This window comes from Trichoderma gamsii (assembly GCF_001481775.2).
Source record: "Trichoderma gamsii strain T6085 chromosome Unknown Scaffold_12.2, whole genome shotgun sequence".
Classification (NCBI taxonomy): domain Eukaryota; kingdom Fungi; phylum Ascomycota; class Sordariomycetes; order Hypocreales; family Hypocreaceae; genus Trichoderma; species Trichoderma gamsii.
The window spans coordinates 267,478-285,710 of NW_020171349.1; the positions used below are offsets into that span (position 1 = coordinate 267,478).

The window sequence follows — 18,233 nt, forward strand, 5'->3', positions numbered from 1 at the left end:
GACGCAGTTTCCAGATGACAATTCGCATGGGCGCATATCTGAAATATCTGCATAGCCAGGCTTGGTGGGATTCAGCTGCTAAGCGAGCTTGAAACAAGGCTTTCTCCATACCCCTCAAGCATCCATCGTTGCGCTGAATGGCCCACCTGCTACTACCATGTTCATTGGACTAGCATTGGATTGCGTGAAGTGTGGCCCGAAAAGAGTGCGGAGTTAGGCGCTTATGTCGCGTCTCTCATTGGAAGTCGTGTTGGCTGCGTTACCAACGTGTATCTCTAGTTCAGCTGGCCACAAAAACCCACAGCTGAAGCGTTCCTCCTCTTTCACATCCCCACATCACAGAGCAGAAGACTGGATACTGGAGCGTTTAATGGGACTAAACGAGGTTATATGGTGATGATAACCTCTTGTCTGCGACCGCTAAAAGAATGCAACGATGTCGCTGTTCCCAGCGGCAATGAAGACCTTGCACGCCAGGGTAGCCCATACCAACACTGACACATCCGAGGCAGAAGGCCAAGACACCGACTCGCTGGGGCTTCATACGCTCTACGACCCCACGCCCAATAGCACTATAGCCGACATCATATTCATACACGGCCTCGGAGGGCATAGCAGGAAGACATGGTCTAGCTCGAGCACTCCAAGGTCGTTTTGGCCGCAGGATTGGCTGCCGAATGAGCCTGGATTTGAGAATGTGCGCATTCATTCTTTTGGCTATAAAGCCGATTGGGGAAAGAAGTGGCAGCAGCAAAGCATCCTGAGCATTCACGATTTTGCTGAGTCACTGATTGGCGGGCTGAGAAATCACCCAAGCATACGCCGCGATGACACGCGCATCATTCTCGTTGGCCATAGCATGGGCGGGTGTGTTGCCAAAGAAGCCTTTATCATTGCACGACAACATCCATCATATAAAGACTTGGCTGGGCGGATATATGGGATATTCTTCCTTGGAACTCCCCACCACGGGTCGGACATGGCAGGCATTCTGGAGAACATGCTGATAGCTGTCTGGGGTAAAAAGCCTTTCGTGACAGACTTAAAGGCTGGCTCTTCAGCACTTGCTATGATCAGAGATCGGTTCCGACATGTTGCAACAGACTTGGCTCTATGGACTTTTTACGAGACACTGCCTACAGCTCTGGGGCCTATGAACAGAATCGTGGTGGAGAAGGGTTCGGCAATATTAGGATTCGATAACGAACGAATTGAGGCGCTGAATGCCGACCATCGCCATGTCTGCAAGTTTACCAGCCGCGAGGATTCTAATTATAGGATACTGCGAAACGCTCTCCATACTGCCATCGATGAGATCCAAGAGAAGGCTCTGGACACGGCTTTCCTCCACCTGGATACAACTGATAGAGATGTTGAAGCTGATGCGCGACTGGAGTCTTTTTTCAAGTTACGAGATATATTGGAAGAAGATCTTACGCTGCAATCAGAGCTCAAAATGCCCGAATCATGCGAATGGCTCATCAATAAACCGCAGTTTCTATCGTGGAAAGCGGGCGATTCTGCTGGCATTTTCTGGCTAACTGGTAGACCGGCGACTGGAAAATCCATTCTCTCTAGTCATGTCATCAACCATTTGAACAACATGCCCGTCTCTTGCAGCTATTTTTTCTTCAAGCACTCGACTGCCAACAAGTCCACGCTAGGCGACTGTTTCAGGTCTCTTGCTTTCCAAATGGCTATTCAGGATAGCCTAGTGAAAGAAAAATTGATAGAGCTTGAGCACGAGGGGCTAGCCTGGGATAAGGCTGATGACACCACGATTTGGACAAAGCTTTTTGTTGACAGGATCTTCAAGCTATCATTCACAAAGCAACATTTCTGGGTGATCGACGGTCTTGATGAATGCGCCAACTTCAACTCACTCTTCACAAAGAGACTCTTAGCCAAGCTACCCCCAAAAAGCAAGCTTCGGATATTCATAACAAGTCGCAATTTAGACGCCATTGAGCGCGGCCTAGCATCTCTCGGACCTCAAGTGAGCACCTATGCTTTGTCAGATTCCGATACACTAAGCGATATTCGGCTTTTCTTGACCGCGAAGCTCGAAGAACTCGGCCGCTTCGAAACTGAAGATGAAGTGGAGACTATGTGTAATAAAATGCTTAAAAAATCATCAGGTTCCTTCCTTTGGGCTCGTCTCGTTCTACAAGAACTCGAAGGCGCTTGGACGGAAGAGGCTATGGAGGAAATACTGAACGAAGTTCCCGGAGAGCTATACGAACTGTATAGTAAGATGGTTCAGTCAATCGAGATGGATAAGGGCAAAACAGTTCTTGCCAAGAAGATATTGACATGGGTCGTTTTGGCTCGCCGCCCTTTGTCATTAGAAGAACTGCGCTGCGCAGTAAAGCTGGATCTTAATCAGACGATCCAGAACATGAGGAGGGCAATCCCAGATATATGCGGGCAGCTCGTCTACGTTGACGCAGCAGACAAGGCGCATATAATTCATGCAACAGCTCGCGAATTTCTTCTTGATCAAGATGTATGCTCTGAACTGACAGTATATAAAGAGCTTGGTCATACCCGCATCGCGTCTATCCTCACTCGATTTCTCTCCGGTGACTGCCTCAAAACACAACAGATGAAATCTCAACGTCCTGTGAAGTTAAGAAGCTCGAATAAAATTGGAACCCTGGCATCTCTTGACACGTCTCTGCTTGACTACGCATCTATGTTCTTCGCAGAGCATATATATCGTTGCTCATCCGAAGACGATGATCTGATGGACAATTTGTCTACCTTTCTCAATGGCAATATTCTCTCATGGATCGAATTCATTGCAAAACGCGGCGATCTAAGCACCATCACGCGGGCTGCGATGAACGTACGAGAGTATTTAGCTCGTCGAGCCAAGTATGTCCCGCCTACAGATTTATCAATTAGCATTGTTGGAGGATGGGTAACCGACCTTATCCGTGTAGCTGCCAAGTTCCACGCTCAACTTCTCACATATCCGCACGCTATCCACCGACTTATACCTCCTCTGTGTCCTTCCGAGTCCATGATATCCAGAAGTGTTTTGAAAGATTTACGGACCGCTAATATGACTGTAAAAGGACTTCCGGCAGGAACTTGGGATGATTGCCTGAGCCGTATTGACTTCCAAAGAGGTCAAACAACGGCTGTCAGCCACAGTTACACTTCCTTCGCCGTTGGGTTGTCTACGGGAAAGATTCTTCTTTATAATGCTGGATCTGTTCAGCTACAGTTGACCATGACTCACCCGGAGAGAGTCAAAATACTTCAATTCAGCGAAGACGATAATCTCCTTGCCTCTTGCGGCGCAAAACATATGGTTCTATGGAAGCCAAAATCTGGCTCACAAATATATGCATTTCCTCTAGCGTCGCCTCCTCTTAGCTTGGCATTCTTGGGCGTTGATGAAATTCTCTGCGCATTCCAGTCTGGGACTTTGACAAGATGGTAATACTTCATTTATTGCTCAAAATGTCTTATATGCAAAAAAGACTAATAGATTTGATAGGAGTTTAGATACACAGCAGGATGACTCGAATTCTGACCAAATAAACGATATCTATGCAAATACGCAGTCTATTACCACACAACAGGCGGCTACATGTGCGGCTTTCCTAACAACTACTGACACTACCTTGATTGCAGTCGGTTATCGCAAACATCCGGTGTTTATATGGAATGTGCTCGAGCAGCAAGGGTTAGGTCATTGTGTTGTTGATGCCAATAATGGCATTGACTGCATGGTGTTCAACCCAAATCCAGACATCGTTGCGCTGATTGTATCATTGAATGACGGCAGACTATGCGTTTTTAACTACTTTACCATGAAGCAAATGTTCACGATACACAAAACATATGCACAAAGTGTTGCTTGTTCACCTGATGGGCATAGCTTGGTGACCGGCGGTAGCCATGGCACGATAGAAGTTTTTGACTTCGATCACGACTATGACGGTAATATCATCTTGGTGCCTATTTATCGCATAGATGGATTGTATGATCCAATTCGAAGCGTTGCATTCAGTTTTGATGGACTGCGCTTCCTAGATGTCCATCGTCAGCAGTGCCGCGTGTGGGAACCAGCGGCCCTTGTCAGGACAAACAACGAGCTGGAAAGCACCAGCGACGCCGCGACTCTCCCAGTAACAGCCGTTGGAGCGATAAATGGCTCTGAAGATCCTGAGATTACTAGTCTTCTGGAGATAACATCGGATGGCCGATACGCTATTGGGGGAAACCAGCGGGGAGAAGTGTCGCTCTTCTCTGTTGCTGACGGAACCGAAATTGGCACGCTATACCATCACGCAAGAGGCGTGTCGGTCACCAAGGTTGCTCTCGGCGAAAGTCGAAACCTGATTGTTTCCGCGGATGAATCCGGCAGGGTGTTAATCAGCGAGCCGCCCATATTGCTGCGAGAAGCTACAACGCTCGTTCCAGGCCAAAAGATGCCAACTACTCGTATCATCCTTGACCGTCGTTTTGGCGGTGCGGTTGTACGATTACTATTGAATGGTGCAGCCGACCGTCTTCTCGTCACGGGCCACAATGTTAGCCAGCTCTGGGCATTGCCATCAGGTGAAATACTTGCTGGAAAACAAGAAGCACATTTGAATGGCAATATGATGGATTCAAACTGTTCAGACGACGTCAGACTACCTACTGCTTCTGCTTGCGCCGTCTTTCAACATCCCATCAATGAAGCCTGGTTTGTTACTATGAGTGGCAATACTGCGCGTGTCTACAGTTGGGCTGATTATGAAGAACTAACTTCGAAAGACGGCATTCTTCTTCAACGACCCACATCGTCCGGGAAGCCTACATCGCCCAGAGAACTCAAATTTTCTCCAAAGTCTGAGCGCTTTCCGCCGCAGTTGCTGAAGGTTGATTGTGTCTTTGCTGCAGCATCGTATCATGTCGGCTGCGGGTTGGTGGTCGAAATCTTACAAACAATAGGGACTGCAAATCCACAAGTTTATATGTGGCCGGCGGCTGCATTTGATCCCTATTCGTCGAGAACATCCCTTTCATCCGTCAATCTACCTAGTTTCGGTGCTGTGAGCTCGCATATACGTTCAGTGATTGGGTTTATAAGTCCATCAACTCTAGTATTTCTGGATACTAGGCTTTGGATATGCAGCATTGACGTACAGTCTTTATTTGGTAAAGGAGAGGGAAATATTATTGGCAGTCGGTCTTCATTACCCGATATCGGTATTCGTCGCCATTTCTTCGCGTTAAGTGAATGGTGTGATGCAGAGGGCGAAATGAAATGTTCACTAGTTGCTGTTCCGGGAATGCCTCTGCAGAGTATGGATCACGAAGTTGTTTTTGTTAGTGGTCATAGGCTTGTGGTAGTGAAGGGCGGGTTCCAGTTTTCAGAGCTGATCCCGGCATAAGCGTTCACAACATGCCACAAATTTACATATAATACTCGATAGATTACTCGTAGAACTTTCTCGGCCAAAGCTGATGAGTACTACTAAGCCTTATGAAGCATTGCTGTTAAATTGTGGTGCAAGTTTCACCTTTATAACTTAATCGAACTATATTCCAACTCCACTATTTGACAAATATTCGCGACACCTTTGCAAAGGCTGTATCACCCTACGCAGCATCTCTTGTCTCCACCGTTCTAGTGGCGCGATCCGGTTTCCCCCAAGGCACCATGCGACCGCTTCAGCATAGTCCCCGCCGGCTTCTTCATTTACATGACACTGCCATTCTCGGGCTGCTAATATGTCAAAACCTTTCTTCTCTCGATCATTTGCTCCCACCGGTAGATTCTTTCTCCAGGGCTGGTCCTCCATGATTCTACCGAAGCACAGCTCTAAGAGCAATATCCCGAGATGATCGAGAGCGTCAGTGAAGCTAAATGTTTTCTCCGATGAAGAAAACGTATTTTGCATACTCGAAGGTCTGAAATTGTGGCTGATATGTGGCTGATCTAGTCGAAAGAATGGTGCGTCTTCGTTTGTACTGCCAAAGAAAATGATATCAGATCTTTTCGGGAAAACTGATAACCATGGAGAATCCAATAGTTGCAGAAACGTCGAAGCTATGATTAATGATAAATTGTATCGCTGCGAACGAGTTAATGGTGGAGAGACACTGCCGCGAAGCATCTGGTCCAAGGTTGCCGATCGAACTGCCTCGTTGTTTTGCCGAGATATGTTATAAACGTGATAGTAACACTCTTCTTGCACGAGATAACCGTAGTATGACGCTTCAGGCGTCCCCAAAGCAGCACAAATATTCATTATCTTGTCGGCTGTTGGGAGACTAGGGCTTGTATCAACATGCACAAGCCTTAAAGATAACTGAGATCTAGAAGTATATTAATGCATATATTCTCGGCTTACTTGCCCCATATTTGAAACAGGATCCACAAACCTTGAAGTTGGGATGGGCTCTTCTTTTTTTATCTTTCTTCGAAAGCTAGATACAAGCCGATGGCCCCATCTGTGGCTTGGTTGGTGAAGGGGAGTAGCAACCCTATCCAAAGTACTTCTGCTCTGTTTCAACACGGTGTCTTCTGCTTCCAAAATTTTAACTTTATGGCTTTCGAACTCGGATGTAACAAAACCCGAGAACGTGATTTCAAACTCGGGTTTTGGTGTTGTGTGATGCTGAAGGAGTAATTTCGCGCCATGCTGCTGGCATTGACAGGTCCACGCAGAAGCAAGGGCTTGGAAGACATTTTTGGCCTGCCTCCAAATATTACAAACTCCCAGGTCAATGCTGTTTAATTGGCCTTTTGACTTCCTATCGCGTTGCAAGCGTTTATCTTCATCGCTAGTTCTCAAAAGCCTCTCGAGCTTATCATTATACTGCTGTAACTCTCCAAATAGTCGTTTGCGGGCAGTCTCGTTACTACTAAGCTTGAACTTATATAGTTGACGCGTTAGAAATTCTTTCACATTTTCTTCGCTGCTCGATGCTTGCTACTGGCGACATCAACCAATTTAGTTCACGTTTCCATTGGCTCGATTCTTCTTACCGACTGATCATGCATCAGCTTTTGAGCCCAGCCAGAGTCGACAGCGAGCTCTCTGTTTATTTCGTCCATAGTCTGAACCATACCGTCCATATATTGCATGTAAAGGCCATATGAATCTCCGAGACGTTCTTCGAAAAGCCTCGTGACTCGTTCCTCTCTCCAACAATCTCCTCCAGGCGCCAGCAAAAGCTCCTCAATTGTGTCGTCATCCAGTACGAGTGGAAGTAGAAGCTGTCGCAAGTTCTTTGTAAACAAGAGCCTGTGAAAGTTCAAATCGTCGCACCATCTTTTGTATGCTAATTTAATTTGGAGAAACAATCCAACCAGTTTTGCAGCATCGCGACATAGCTCGAGCGTGTTAATGGCGATCGGAAATGCATTAAGAACAATTCCTGCACTTTCAAGACCCGATGCTGCCATTGTGAAACGCGGTGTTTTGATGAAATAGAACTATGAGTAAAGATCAGAAAATCTACCTCTTCCCATTAGATATGAGTGAGTTTTTTTACGCCTACATGCATGATTGCGTGGACCAATCGTATCTGCCTTTGCTTCTGTCTCGCAAGCGGGGTATATACAAACCGTGCCCGACGGTCCATTATTGCTGTATAGGGTTATCATTATCTAATTTCTTAATTGACATGATTTCTGCCCACTATGAGTAAAAGTGCTTCGTTTCAATCATCTTCAGACCCTCGTGGACAAAATGCAAGTAGTAACTATTTCAGCCCAGAGTCATCGTGTTCGACAGCACTTTCTCGATCTGATGGATCTCTCCAAAAATAATCATTCTTCTTTGAGTTTGAGTTTGCCATCAGTAGCCGTTGCGGATTGCCTGGAGAGATTTTCTTTATGGGCAGGAAACATGGGTGCCATGCGTAACCCTCTGACACCGCTGTCGCTTGATCAGCGACTTCTTCAAGCGACGGATATTCGGCAGCAGATACATCGACAACTGGATGAGATCGAAGAATCTATTGATGATTGTTAGTCTTCGGTAGCAGTTACGTCCTACTTCGTCTCACTGGTTTGATAGTGGCGAATTCAATTCGCAGTCCAAGTCCAAATAGCGGCACCGCAGTCGACCAAGCTATCAGCTCTTCAATAATCGGAACAAGCGCATCGGATAAGACCGTCGAAGATTCCCTTGATGAAGTAAAGATAACCTTACAGATAATTCACGAATGCATGAACTCTCTGTTTCGCTTAAGTATGCTTATAAGAAAATTATCGCCACGCGACCGATTTAAGCAAGCCCTTCTGGCTTCTGATCTTCCATTCTCAGATTCTCACGACATTGATTACGTGAGAAACAAATACTCTAAGCTAGCTAATAGTCCGCTATCTATGAGACTTGGTAGTGGGATCGCCAAAAGAAGAAATTTTATTAAGTACTGCAGAGATCACCGATCTCGACTGGGGATGGATGAAGCCAATATTTACGACGCCACGGATACCGAGCTGCTATCAAGTAAAGCTACGACATTTGCTCCTCTACCAGCTTTCAATTCAAGTTTACAAGAAGAAGAAGAAGACGATAATTTCTCTCTTGCTAGCGCTTCAACAATGGCAACTTCTATATCAAATCTAAAGTTACCAACTTTGGCAGACTTGGCTCCCACTGATCAACCTTTTGAGTGTCCAATATGCTTTACTATTCAGGCTTTCAGAAGCGAAAACTCATGGAAGTATGTGTATCTTCAAGTTTCATATTTCTTGTGCGCCCTGCTTAATGATCTCTGACACAGGCTTCACGCATTTCATGATTTGAAAGCATATGTGTGCACGCTAGGCGGAGATGAATGCGATGCCGAATTTTTCGAGGATCGTGACTCTTGGTTTGATCATGAGCTAAGAAAACACAGATCGCAATACTCTTGCATCTTGTGCCAATCAGGAGGCTTTTCTCTTATAGCCTTGCAAGCTCATATTCTTAAAGCCCATGGAGATTTCTCGGATGCTCAGATAGAAATTCTCCAAGAAGAAGGAAGAGAAAACATTACACAATTTGAAGCTCAAAGTTGCCCATTTTGCGATGATTGGGCCGAAAAACTGCTACAGAAGTCGGAATCAGTAATTCATTCGTTTGGTTCAATGCAAGGAATACTTGTGAACCATAACCGCTTCAAAAGACATGTTGCCTCACATCAAGAGCAGCTGGCAATTTTCGCCGTACCACGAGCGAAAGAAGATGAAGATTTATCAAACTCTGGTTCCATTATTGATTCGGATGCGACACCGACCGATGTGGCAATGGATGAAGATGAAAGGCAAGATAGCGCCGTCGATAGAGAGAATGTTTTCGAACAGGATACTAACGACGCCCCATCTGACGTGCCAATTAACCCTAGCACCACAAGCAAAGATGAGGTATTGAATGAACAAGAAACCAAGAATCTCACGGAAGTTGGAAATAAAAATAGCAAGGAGGCTCAAGCAGCTGCTACCGTTCATTATTCTTCAGAAGGGACTATGAGAAGCCCAAACTCAGGTCGACCGATAGCCAGAAATCGAGAGACGCCATCTATCCCATATGGACCAAATTTTGTATTTCGGAGGCCGTGGCGAGGACAGGTTCATACTTGGACATGTGTACGTGTGCTCACCAACCCCTCAAAAGCATTTATTAGAGACACTAACATCGTATAGTGCCGGTGTGGCACGGGTGGAATGGTATATGACACTACAAGAACCTGTCTGGAGATGTCATGTCAGCACGGGCTCTGTCCCAATTGTGCATACTACACAGAATAAGTAGGCCCAGCGGGAAAAAAAAACACGTGTTTTCAAAATTTTAAAATATCGTGCCACTACCACAGTTAAAGAAGGCATCTCAGAATATTAAATCAGCTCCCCAAGATGATCTTCTGTCTCTGTCGGGATAGAGATAAATATCCCTCATAAACATGAATACCCCGTATGGTAAGGGCAGAGCCCCGTTCTTTTATTGCCACACTTTTCCAGGTAGATACTCAACTACAAGACTTTCGGATACGCTTGAGATAAAGAAAGAACAAGTACAAGGACGAAGTGACGCCAGAAACTTCTTAGGCGTAGTGGGTATTAAGCGATGTATTAATCTGTACATCTTTAAAAATACACGTTTGTTTTCCTTATCGTGCCCAGTATCATCCATCCTCGGGGCATTTTCTTTCGCGCTCTTCACTACTTGCGGCTCCGGCGTTTCAGTTCCGCGTGCGTCCCATCACTTTCTCAAAGTATTGAATCGCCGAACTCGCAAGCGGCTACCGTTACGGCCATTTCAACATAATGAATTTATTGAAGCTAGGGTAAGTTTTACGTTAGAGAACTAATCAACCCGATGAAAAGGCGTGACAACTTACTTTTGTAGCAATGAGATATTGGCGACGAATCCATTTACCAGTATGAATATACACTAGACAAATCAAGGCGAAAACGAAGATTCGCGGAACAAGCGAAAAAATGAGCATCGTCTCGGAGAAATTCATACGTAAATGCCGTCATGAGAGATTTTAAGATGTCGACGATAAATTCCGGGCTTGTGATCATATCGAATACTTTGAGGAGGCGACCTCGGCCTTCTATAGCCAAATCGGTGAAGCAAGACATGATGGTTTGTATATTGTTCGATGACGAGCTCTGAATGTAGGAGAAGCTTGATATGGGTGCGCAAGAGAAGAAGGAGAAGCGTCAAATGTTATTGTTAAGAAGAAGAGTTTGAGAAAAGGGAGCAGAGTAGTGTGCTTTAAAGAATTAGTCTGGCCAACGACCCGATACTTTCCACATCCTTTACGTTTTCAGAATGGAACTCTATGAAAGACTTTTATTACAGTATCGACAAGTCCACACGAATATATGGAATCATGAGGCGTCCGCCACAAAGTATTGGTCCTTGTGTGAAGCTCCCCGGGCTATTTGCTGTGTAGGAGCTGAGCCCACCCTAAAAAGCCATTCTATTTCTGCACACCAAATCCCCATTTTTGCTTTATTACTAGACTATACTGAACTACTTGGGCCAGGCCTGTGGTAGAACTTATTACTACTATTAGTTGAAAGTAAATATTATCATGGTATTAGAGTATATGAAGCAATAATCCGCAGAACAACAAGCTCAACTTGGCTGCTCTCGCGAGCTTGATCCTGCCAAAATGTTTATACTTTCTTTCGCGACGCATGTCTTTCCATGACTGAAGTGTTTAAGCCGGGTTTCTACTAATTGAGAAGCTGTTGGACAACTTCTCGTCAAGAATATATAGGAATAGTCGTATTGGGTAGAAAAAGGGCCTTTAAGTGCTGCTGTTAGCAAAACCTTGCTTGCAGTGCGTTCAAACGCAGACTCTAGAGCGTTGAAGTTACTTTGAGTGTCGCCCACGGAGCAGTAGCAGCAACAGCATGACTACTGCCTAAGGTAGTGAGATAAGTAGTAATATTGAATATGTCTACATGTGCCTACATGTATGAAAATACCTAGGTATGCATTATAGGTCATGCAGCCCACCATCAAATATTTGTCTCCAGATGGGGTCTTACGTACGTGTTGGGTGTGGAGTGGTTCGACAAACTTTGACAAGATGGGCTCGATCCGCTAGATGCCCGTACCCAAAATGCCTCAACTGTAATGTCTCTTGAATGTTTTCAAATGGTATATCTCAACATGTGCATCCAGCTCGATCAAAGTAGCGATGGCTGTTAAGAGCAAGAAGTGAAACGAGTGCCAGCTTAATGCAAGATTGCATACCCAACTGTCATTGGCCATATTCAGAACCTCTCCAGAACCTCTCCAGCCTACATGTAAACAAATAGCGGCCTGCCAAGATCGCCATCCAAGCCACTCTGGGGCTAGTTTCATGGCCTAAAGCCAAAAAGCCGGGGCGCTGAGCGGGAGCCAGGCCTTGCCAGCTTAGCGCCGTAATCCACCGCCTGGCACTTTGGCGCCTATAAAGCCACCTGGCAGCGCCTGTCACCAGCCCCAAACTCCAACTCAAACTTCGTCCTTTTTTTTCTCTCTCCCAAAATTGCCAGCTGGCCTGCACTCTATGCCTTATATATCAAAACTTTCCTCCATATCATCGCGGGGTGGTACAGTGGTTAATCCCAATATGCGAATCAGCGCCCGAGTGTTTGTAGTACCTGCAGGCTCAAGCATTCCCGCAGCGGAAAGCTGGGGTTCGAACTCGTTGCTGCCCCGCCTTTTTTTCTCTCTTTTTTCTTCTTCTTAGTACTTCTTGATTTATTATTATAGTCGCAGTTTGCTTTCCTTATTTCTTTCTTATAGATGGATTTGATTGTTACAGAGAGCTTCTATCGTAACATGAAAGCTTGTTTGGTCTGATTTTGTGTGCTCCCTCCACTATTTTAGCGGGTGGAATCACCCGAGAGACGGATCCAGCGCTATAACCTAGTGAAGCTTGGCGCTAGGAGCCCCGGTATCTACCTACATGTATTAATAGCGCATCGCCAGATGGAAAGTCGAGTAGCTCTAGCCTGTGCAATCAAGTTCACTTTATCACCACCATCATCCATCTACCAGGCACACGACAGCTTCTTTGCAATCGCTGTAGGCGTGATCTGTTGACTCTTCATCATTACGACCTTCCCGTAATTCGGATTGCAGTCTAGCATCTTGCTTACTGACTAGGATACTCCATTACTCGATTTCACGAAGACCATCGGCCGCACGGCCGCGGAAACAGACTTTGCTGCGAGATGACTATTCTTCACAGGATGAAGCCATGTCGGCGAGAGGAACATCAGGCCTTTGACGTGTACAAACTCTCAAAACAATAAACCGAGGATGGCGCGAGCAATCGGCAACATCTATGCGTAACTGCGACGCTTCCCTGTAAGATATTCATCACGTCACTACTGGTGGACAGACACTCAAACGTTACACTATATGATGCGAAACTCACTCCATAACAAAGTGTGATTGTTGTTTTGTCGCTAGAGGCGGGATGCTCAGGAGTTTGAAGGTTTCCGTAGATGGTAATTGCAGCTACTTTATGGAAACAGGTACGAAAGCCAAAATGTGGCTGCAGATCCAATACAAAGCAGCGAGCGACTTGGCAATATAATCAGAACAGGCTAGCCCTTCCTTTTGAGATCCCGCCATTGTCTCCCTTGTTTGAGAACAGACCTTTCGATAGTACCTGCCAACTCCTCATATTGTCAGCAGTACGCAGAACGGCGAGGCGGCAAGTGGGACTCCGAGCTTTCTACGTAAGGCATTTTCATTAAGGAGGCGGCTTCGTTCCACATCTTCGTCAGCATCGCTATCACTTTGCACCTTGAGATTCGACCTCACTCTCTTACTAGCTACTCTGTGAGCTACTGTTATACCCAGCACTAATGGTGGAGCGCGATCTGTTCAAGCGCAAGGGCAGCGGTGGTGGTGCAAGAAGAGGAGGAGGCAGCGGTAGAAAAGGTGGAAACAATAAAGAAGGCGGGCGCGGCAGAAGTAGCAGCAGTAGCAGAGGTCGCTCTAGCAGCTCTAGCAGTTCGTATGCTCCCCCCGAGGATGGACACTCTGAGCGCCCTTACTATATAGCTTCTTTTGAATGAAGGAGCCAGGGTCACTGAGTCTACAAAGCGTGGATGGCTGCCACGAGACGTGGCAGCTTAGCATGGCAGCGAAAATATCTCTTGGGTAAAAGCTACAGAGTATCTCATGCTTTCGGTTGAATAATCAGCATCAGATGGATGTCACAGATGGATGTGATGTAGAGGCAGGTATAGGAGTAAATAAGGCGGCTCGTCAAGCAACTTGCAGCTCTCCTAGGACAAACGAAAGGTGGCCATCAGAAGGATGCGATAGCTGCGAATGTGTAAATTTAACAAGAGCCAGTGACGGGTATCAGAAATATCGAGTTGATTGACCACATTTACAGCAAAAATACGATACGAGGTACTTACCAGATTTGCTGGGATATGGATTACTGCTCCAAGTGCTTTCGGCATATTAAGCTTCTCCAGCATCACAGGTCCAAGTATTAACGCTCTGTCCAGATACCCGCTGCCATGCACGATTTTGTTTATCTTTGGCAGGCAGCATCTCTTGATCCTCAACCACCGAAAAGATTCGGAATTTGAGCGCCTTACTGGACCTGTTGAAGACATATGATTCGTTATTAGTTACGTTAACTCACTTGTATACAGACTTCCATGACAATATCATCTAGCAATTTACCGAGTGTACTATCTTTGGTCATATTGCTGCGGCTGGATGAATCATTAGCGAAAATATTGCTGGTGCCCTGTGGGAAAATAGTTTTCATCTCTATGTCGTTAGTATGAGCTTCATCTATATCCATTTTCAGAGGCATTGTTATCGCACCCCGAATGTATGTTGAAGTTGGCCTCTGGTGTACTCTTATCTCTATTAGCCTATGAAATAGCGAGAGTCGCTAAGTGTTCCTAATGTGTGGCCATAAGCTTTTTAAATTGGCTTTAGTTTATGAGTACGTCTGTTTTGGGGTGTACAATTAGTCTCCTGGAGTTGGTTTTAATAGCAGTGAATCGGCCCACTCATCACAGAATGGACAATCTTGAGCTTTGAACTATGTAGAAAACTCTATTCCCATTGTGCCAAGAGTATTCAGCTGAGCATTGGCTACCTATTATGGTAGCTGGATATGATAGATAGTTTTTGGGAATAACGAAACTCGAGGTTGGACGGTGGGGATTGCATGATGCGAAGGAACGGACTGTGAGAGTAGTTCCGAAAGATAATCCAATCGTGTTTGATCTTCGATATGAAGATCGATATAATGTATATGGGTAGTACAGAAGCGAGCTGGATATGATTCATTGGGGGCGGGGGGGTTATTTTTGTGGTCACTTCAATTCATCAATACAATAGCATAGAGACGGCAGAGAATTCTGGAGACAAAATGGTGCATCAGACACCTAAAAAGTCCATACAGGTAAGCAATTTGTGACAGATAGATCTTTTTTTCTCTATATTGATTGGCTATTGACGAATCTGAACGCTCTGCAATCCACCTATCTTCCACAAATTTGACCCCAGAGGTAATTCTGCCGCTTCCAAGTATGCCAATACCTGCATCTATCCATTCTTGAGACTGCTCCGACTTGAACTCTCTTTTGAAGCAACATTATACTACGCACTCATTGACTACGGAACCCCGATCCAAAAAAATTTGATCAATCCCACACACTCCGTTACACCATGATTAACCCTGCAAAACCCGCCGCCAGTGCCATCACGTTTGAGCTGCCTTTCTCTACATACTTAAAGTTGAGAGGTCCAGTGGGAGCCAGAAATATACACAAATAAACTCCCTTTCGACTAGAAAAGGTGGCCTTGGAATTTGATAGCTGAAATGACTCCTTTAAAAAGCCGCATAGCCGGCATAAGACGCCAATTTGCCAAATATATGGCAGTCAGAAGGTGAGACTCTTGAAAATGAGCGAAAAGCGAAACAGATCTAAAGTGTAATATCATCAATAGATAGCCAAAGAGCGGGCGAATGATATCCATCTTGCTAGCTAGATCTCTGAGAAGTCTGAACAGCTGAAAACTCATAAAAAAGGAGACATAGGATAATATAATCAAAGCAGCCAAGGAACCATAATAGTATATTACTGAAGGTGGGAGTAGCTGAAAATCCGTATAACAGGATGACATGGCCAAAGCAGTCAGAGAGTGGTGAAAGCCTCTCAGTGCTCAGAGATTGAAGTCGCATCAACTTGAAATCCATACAATGGAAGGTATATATCGATCTCACGGCCGGATAAGGTAGCTAGAGCAGCCAAAGAACCATAAGATTGAAGGTAGGGGGGGATCCAATGCTCAACGCTGGTTGAGGTAGCCAGGGAAGCCAAGGAACCGTAAGATTGAAGGTGGGGGCAAGCCCCTTGGCGATGGAAGTGTTGGAAGCAGCCAGAAAACCACAAGGAAGAAGGTGTAGGGCACCCCGATGCTAAACGTCGAATGAAGTAGCCAGGGAAGCCAAGGGGACCGTAAGATTAAAGGTGGCGGACAATCCGATGTTCCACGTCGGATGAAGTAGCTAGAGAGCTATTAGATCGGCCGTCGTATGTGCACTGGCGGATGGAACAGTAAACAAATACGTCAGTCGAGTCTTTGACTAGAAGTAGTTACTGATTTTATGTGAACAAGTACCTATAGATCTACGGGCATGGCTCAACACATCAGAATTGGGGTGCTCGATGACTGGATTTCGCATGACTTATATTATGTTGGCAAGTTCTGTAACTGAGCTGTTTGTTGATATTGCCAGCCCTTCGTACTCCATCACAATGGCATCTTTAGTCTCAGAACTTGCTACAATGGCAAAACGGTCGCCTATCAATTTTGCGTACCGTATGGAAACGTCTCCAATGTCACTTCTCTGCCCAAAGGCAATATTACCCAAGTCTTTTCCGCCCTCTGACGCCGCAATAATCAACTGGCGTACATCTGCGACATCAAAATCGGGAAGGCCTTTCCATCCTCTGGTCCGAATAACCTCAATTAAAAGCAGCAAGATGACGGTAATATTAGCCGCGAATACGGCGATGTTGTACTTGATCCCTCCAAATGCTATGGCAGTTACTCGCACAGTAGCGTTTATACCTTGTGTTCGGTTGCCGACCATGAGCTGCGCCGACCCATACGCACCCAACATATCATCCGTCATCGCAGTAATGGAGTTTTCAACGGCGGCGAGAACAATATCTGTATCCGACCATTGGCCAGGATGACTCGAGGAGTGGATATAAGTTCGCAAATCGGTAATAGAAGCATTGAACGCAGTCCCAACAGTTGAGATGTAGAGATTCGTCTCGTCGTTGGCGATGAGTTCGAATTGGCGCATGACTGTGCTTTTTAGGCGTCTACTTGGATTGATGTCTTGGATTTCGGCGTCATTTGTAGCGTTGACAGTGATGTTCTGGCCCTGAAGATCCACCGTGACGTTGAACAGCGTTGGGATAAAGTCAATCTCGCACTGGACCGTGTTCAAGAAGTCGTAGTTTGACCCCGTCGCGAATGCCAGATATCTTCGAAGCGGGTATACAGTCGCGGATTCGTTTGCGAAATGTGCGACGCCGATGGAAACTATGCGATCCATATTGTGACCAATATAGTCCGAATACTCGGGGCCGTTGTCGCTGTCGGGCAGAGGCCCGCTCGCAGCATAGACCAAGTCAACGACCGTTGATGATAAAGAAAACGCGCTTGAAGTATTATAGATGCAATTGATATCGGCCTTGTATCCTGCCTCTTGAAATGCGTATCCGAGCGCCAGATTGTTACCCAAGATTTCCTCATCCATCAGCCCTATCGATGAACCAATGCCGTAAGAGCGACCGATGTATGTGAACTTGGACTTGTCCAGCTTTTCGTGGATCCTATGCGAGCCGTCGATCGTGGTCGCAGAGGATGCGCTTGCGAGGAGACTTCCAAGCAACTGATTGCCGACAGAATATGAAAATCGGCCTTTGAGATTCTGTACCGTGGCTCCCTCTTTGCCAACCTCGGAAGGATACTCTTTTATGAGAGAAGAATCGTCCCAGTTTGGAACAAGGATATTTTGCTCGACGTCTTCCCACAGTTGGACGGGCGTCAGCGCAGCGGCCCAGAGCGCCGATAAGATCATTGTCAGCGCAACAAAAGCAGACAAAGGCAACAAAAAGCGGATGGGCAGGCCAAGATTCATTCTCGGCTGCATGGCGTCAATCCAGGCCCTCAGAGAGTCCAGCCTCATCGCGTTGGACGAGAGATGCCTTCGAATCCCATAGTTGATGAGCCTGCATAGCACCAGGATTTGGCAAAGCGACAGGAGATTGGCTATCAGCTGCACGGCAAACTGTACCGTTGGGCGATTTGAGTCGATGAAGCGGAGGAGAGAGCCCGAGAAGACGGTGTCGTTAATCGACCAGTACAGAAGCAAAGTGCTAATGGGCGTGGTCAAGAGAAGAGCCAGAAAGTCGGCATGTCCGGAGGAAAAGAAGGCGAGAAACGCGTTGTCTGGCCTGGTGATTGTCATTTTGGCGGCGAGTATAAGACTCAGCGGTTATCGTGCTCAACGTCTGGAGGGAAGAGCTGATCAAGACATGCAACCTCATATCTATACCTGCTTCAGAGAGAGAGGGCATTTTGATCCAGAAATAGCCGCTTCACGAGGCGCCGAGGCTCTCCATCGCGAGTTTTTGATAGGACAGCGGCGGTCGAGGCGCCGGGAGCTGTAACACATCGCGACCAACATGCATTTCAACCCCTGCAAGCGTG

The 18,233-nt window shown here is 46.1% G+C and overlaps 4 protein-coding genes across 4 annotated transcripts; 2 read left to right on the top strand and 2 right to left on the bottom strand.

Annotated features, from left to right (window-relative positions):
• Positions 1-436: 436 nt before the first annotated feature.
• On the top strand, positions 437-4,999 carry TGAM01_v204269 (NACHT and WD domain-containing protein; the record flags this gene model as incomplete). The annotated part of the gene is made up of 3 exons (XM_024549383.1): positions 437-3,447; positions 3,509-4,924; positions 4,972-4,999. 3 exons carry the CDS (start codon positions 437-439, stop codon positions 4,997-4,999), a joined length of 4,455 nt encoding a protein of 1,484 aa, XP_024405847.1.
• Positions 5,000-6,967: 1,968 nt separating this feature from the next.
• Positions 6,968-7,417, bottom strand: TGAM01_v204270 (hypothetical protein; the record flags this gene model as incomplete). The annotated part of the gene is made up of 1 exon (XM_018808564.1): positions 6,968-7,417. The coding sequence occupies one exon, from the start codon at positions 7,415-7,417 to the stop codon at positions 6,968-6,970; it is 450 nt and encodes a 149-aa protein (XP_018658220.1).
• Positions 7,418-8,185: 768 nt separating this feature from the next.
• Positions 8,186-9,751, top strand: TGAM01_v204271 (hypothetical protein; the record flags this gene model as incomplete). Its single annotated transcript, XM_024549384.1, has 3 exons — positions 8,186-8,685; positions 8,746-9,589; positions 9,647-9,751. The coding sequence occupies 3 exons, from the start codon at positions 8,186-8,188 to the stop codon at positions 9,749-9,751; spliced, it is 1,449 nt and encodes a 482-aa protein (XP_024405848.1).
• Positions 9,752-16,191: 6,440 nt separating this feature from the next.
• On the bottom strand, positions 16,192-17,991 carry TGAM01_v204272 (hypothetical protein; the record flags this gene model as incomplete). Its single annotated transcript, XM_018808565.1, has 1 exon — positions 16,192-17,991. The coding sequence occupies one exon, from the start codon at positions 17,989-17,991 to the stop codon at positions 16,192-16,194; it is 1,800 nt and encodes a 599-aa protein (XP_018658221.1).
• Positions 17,992-18,233: the final 242 nt, after the last annotated feature.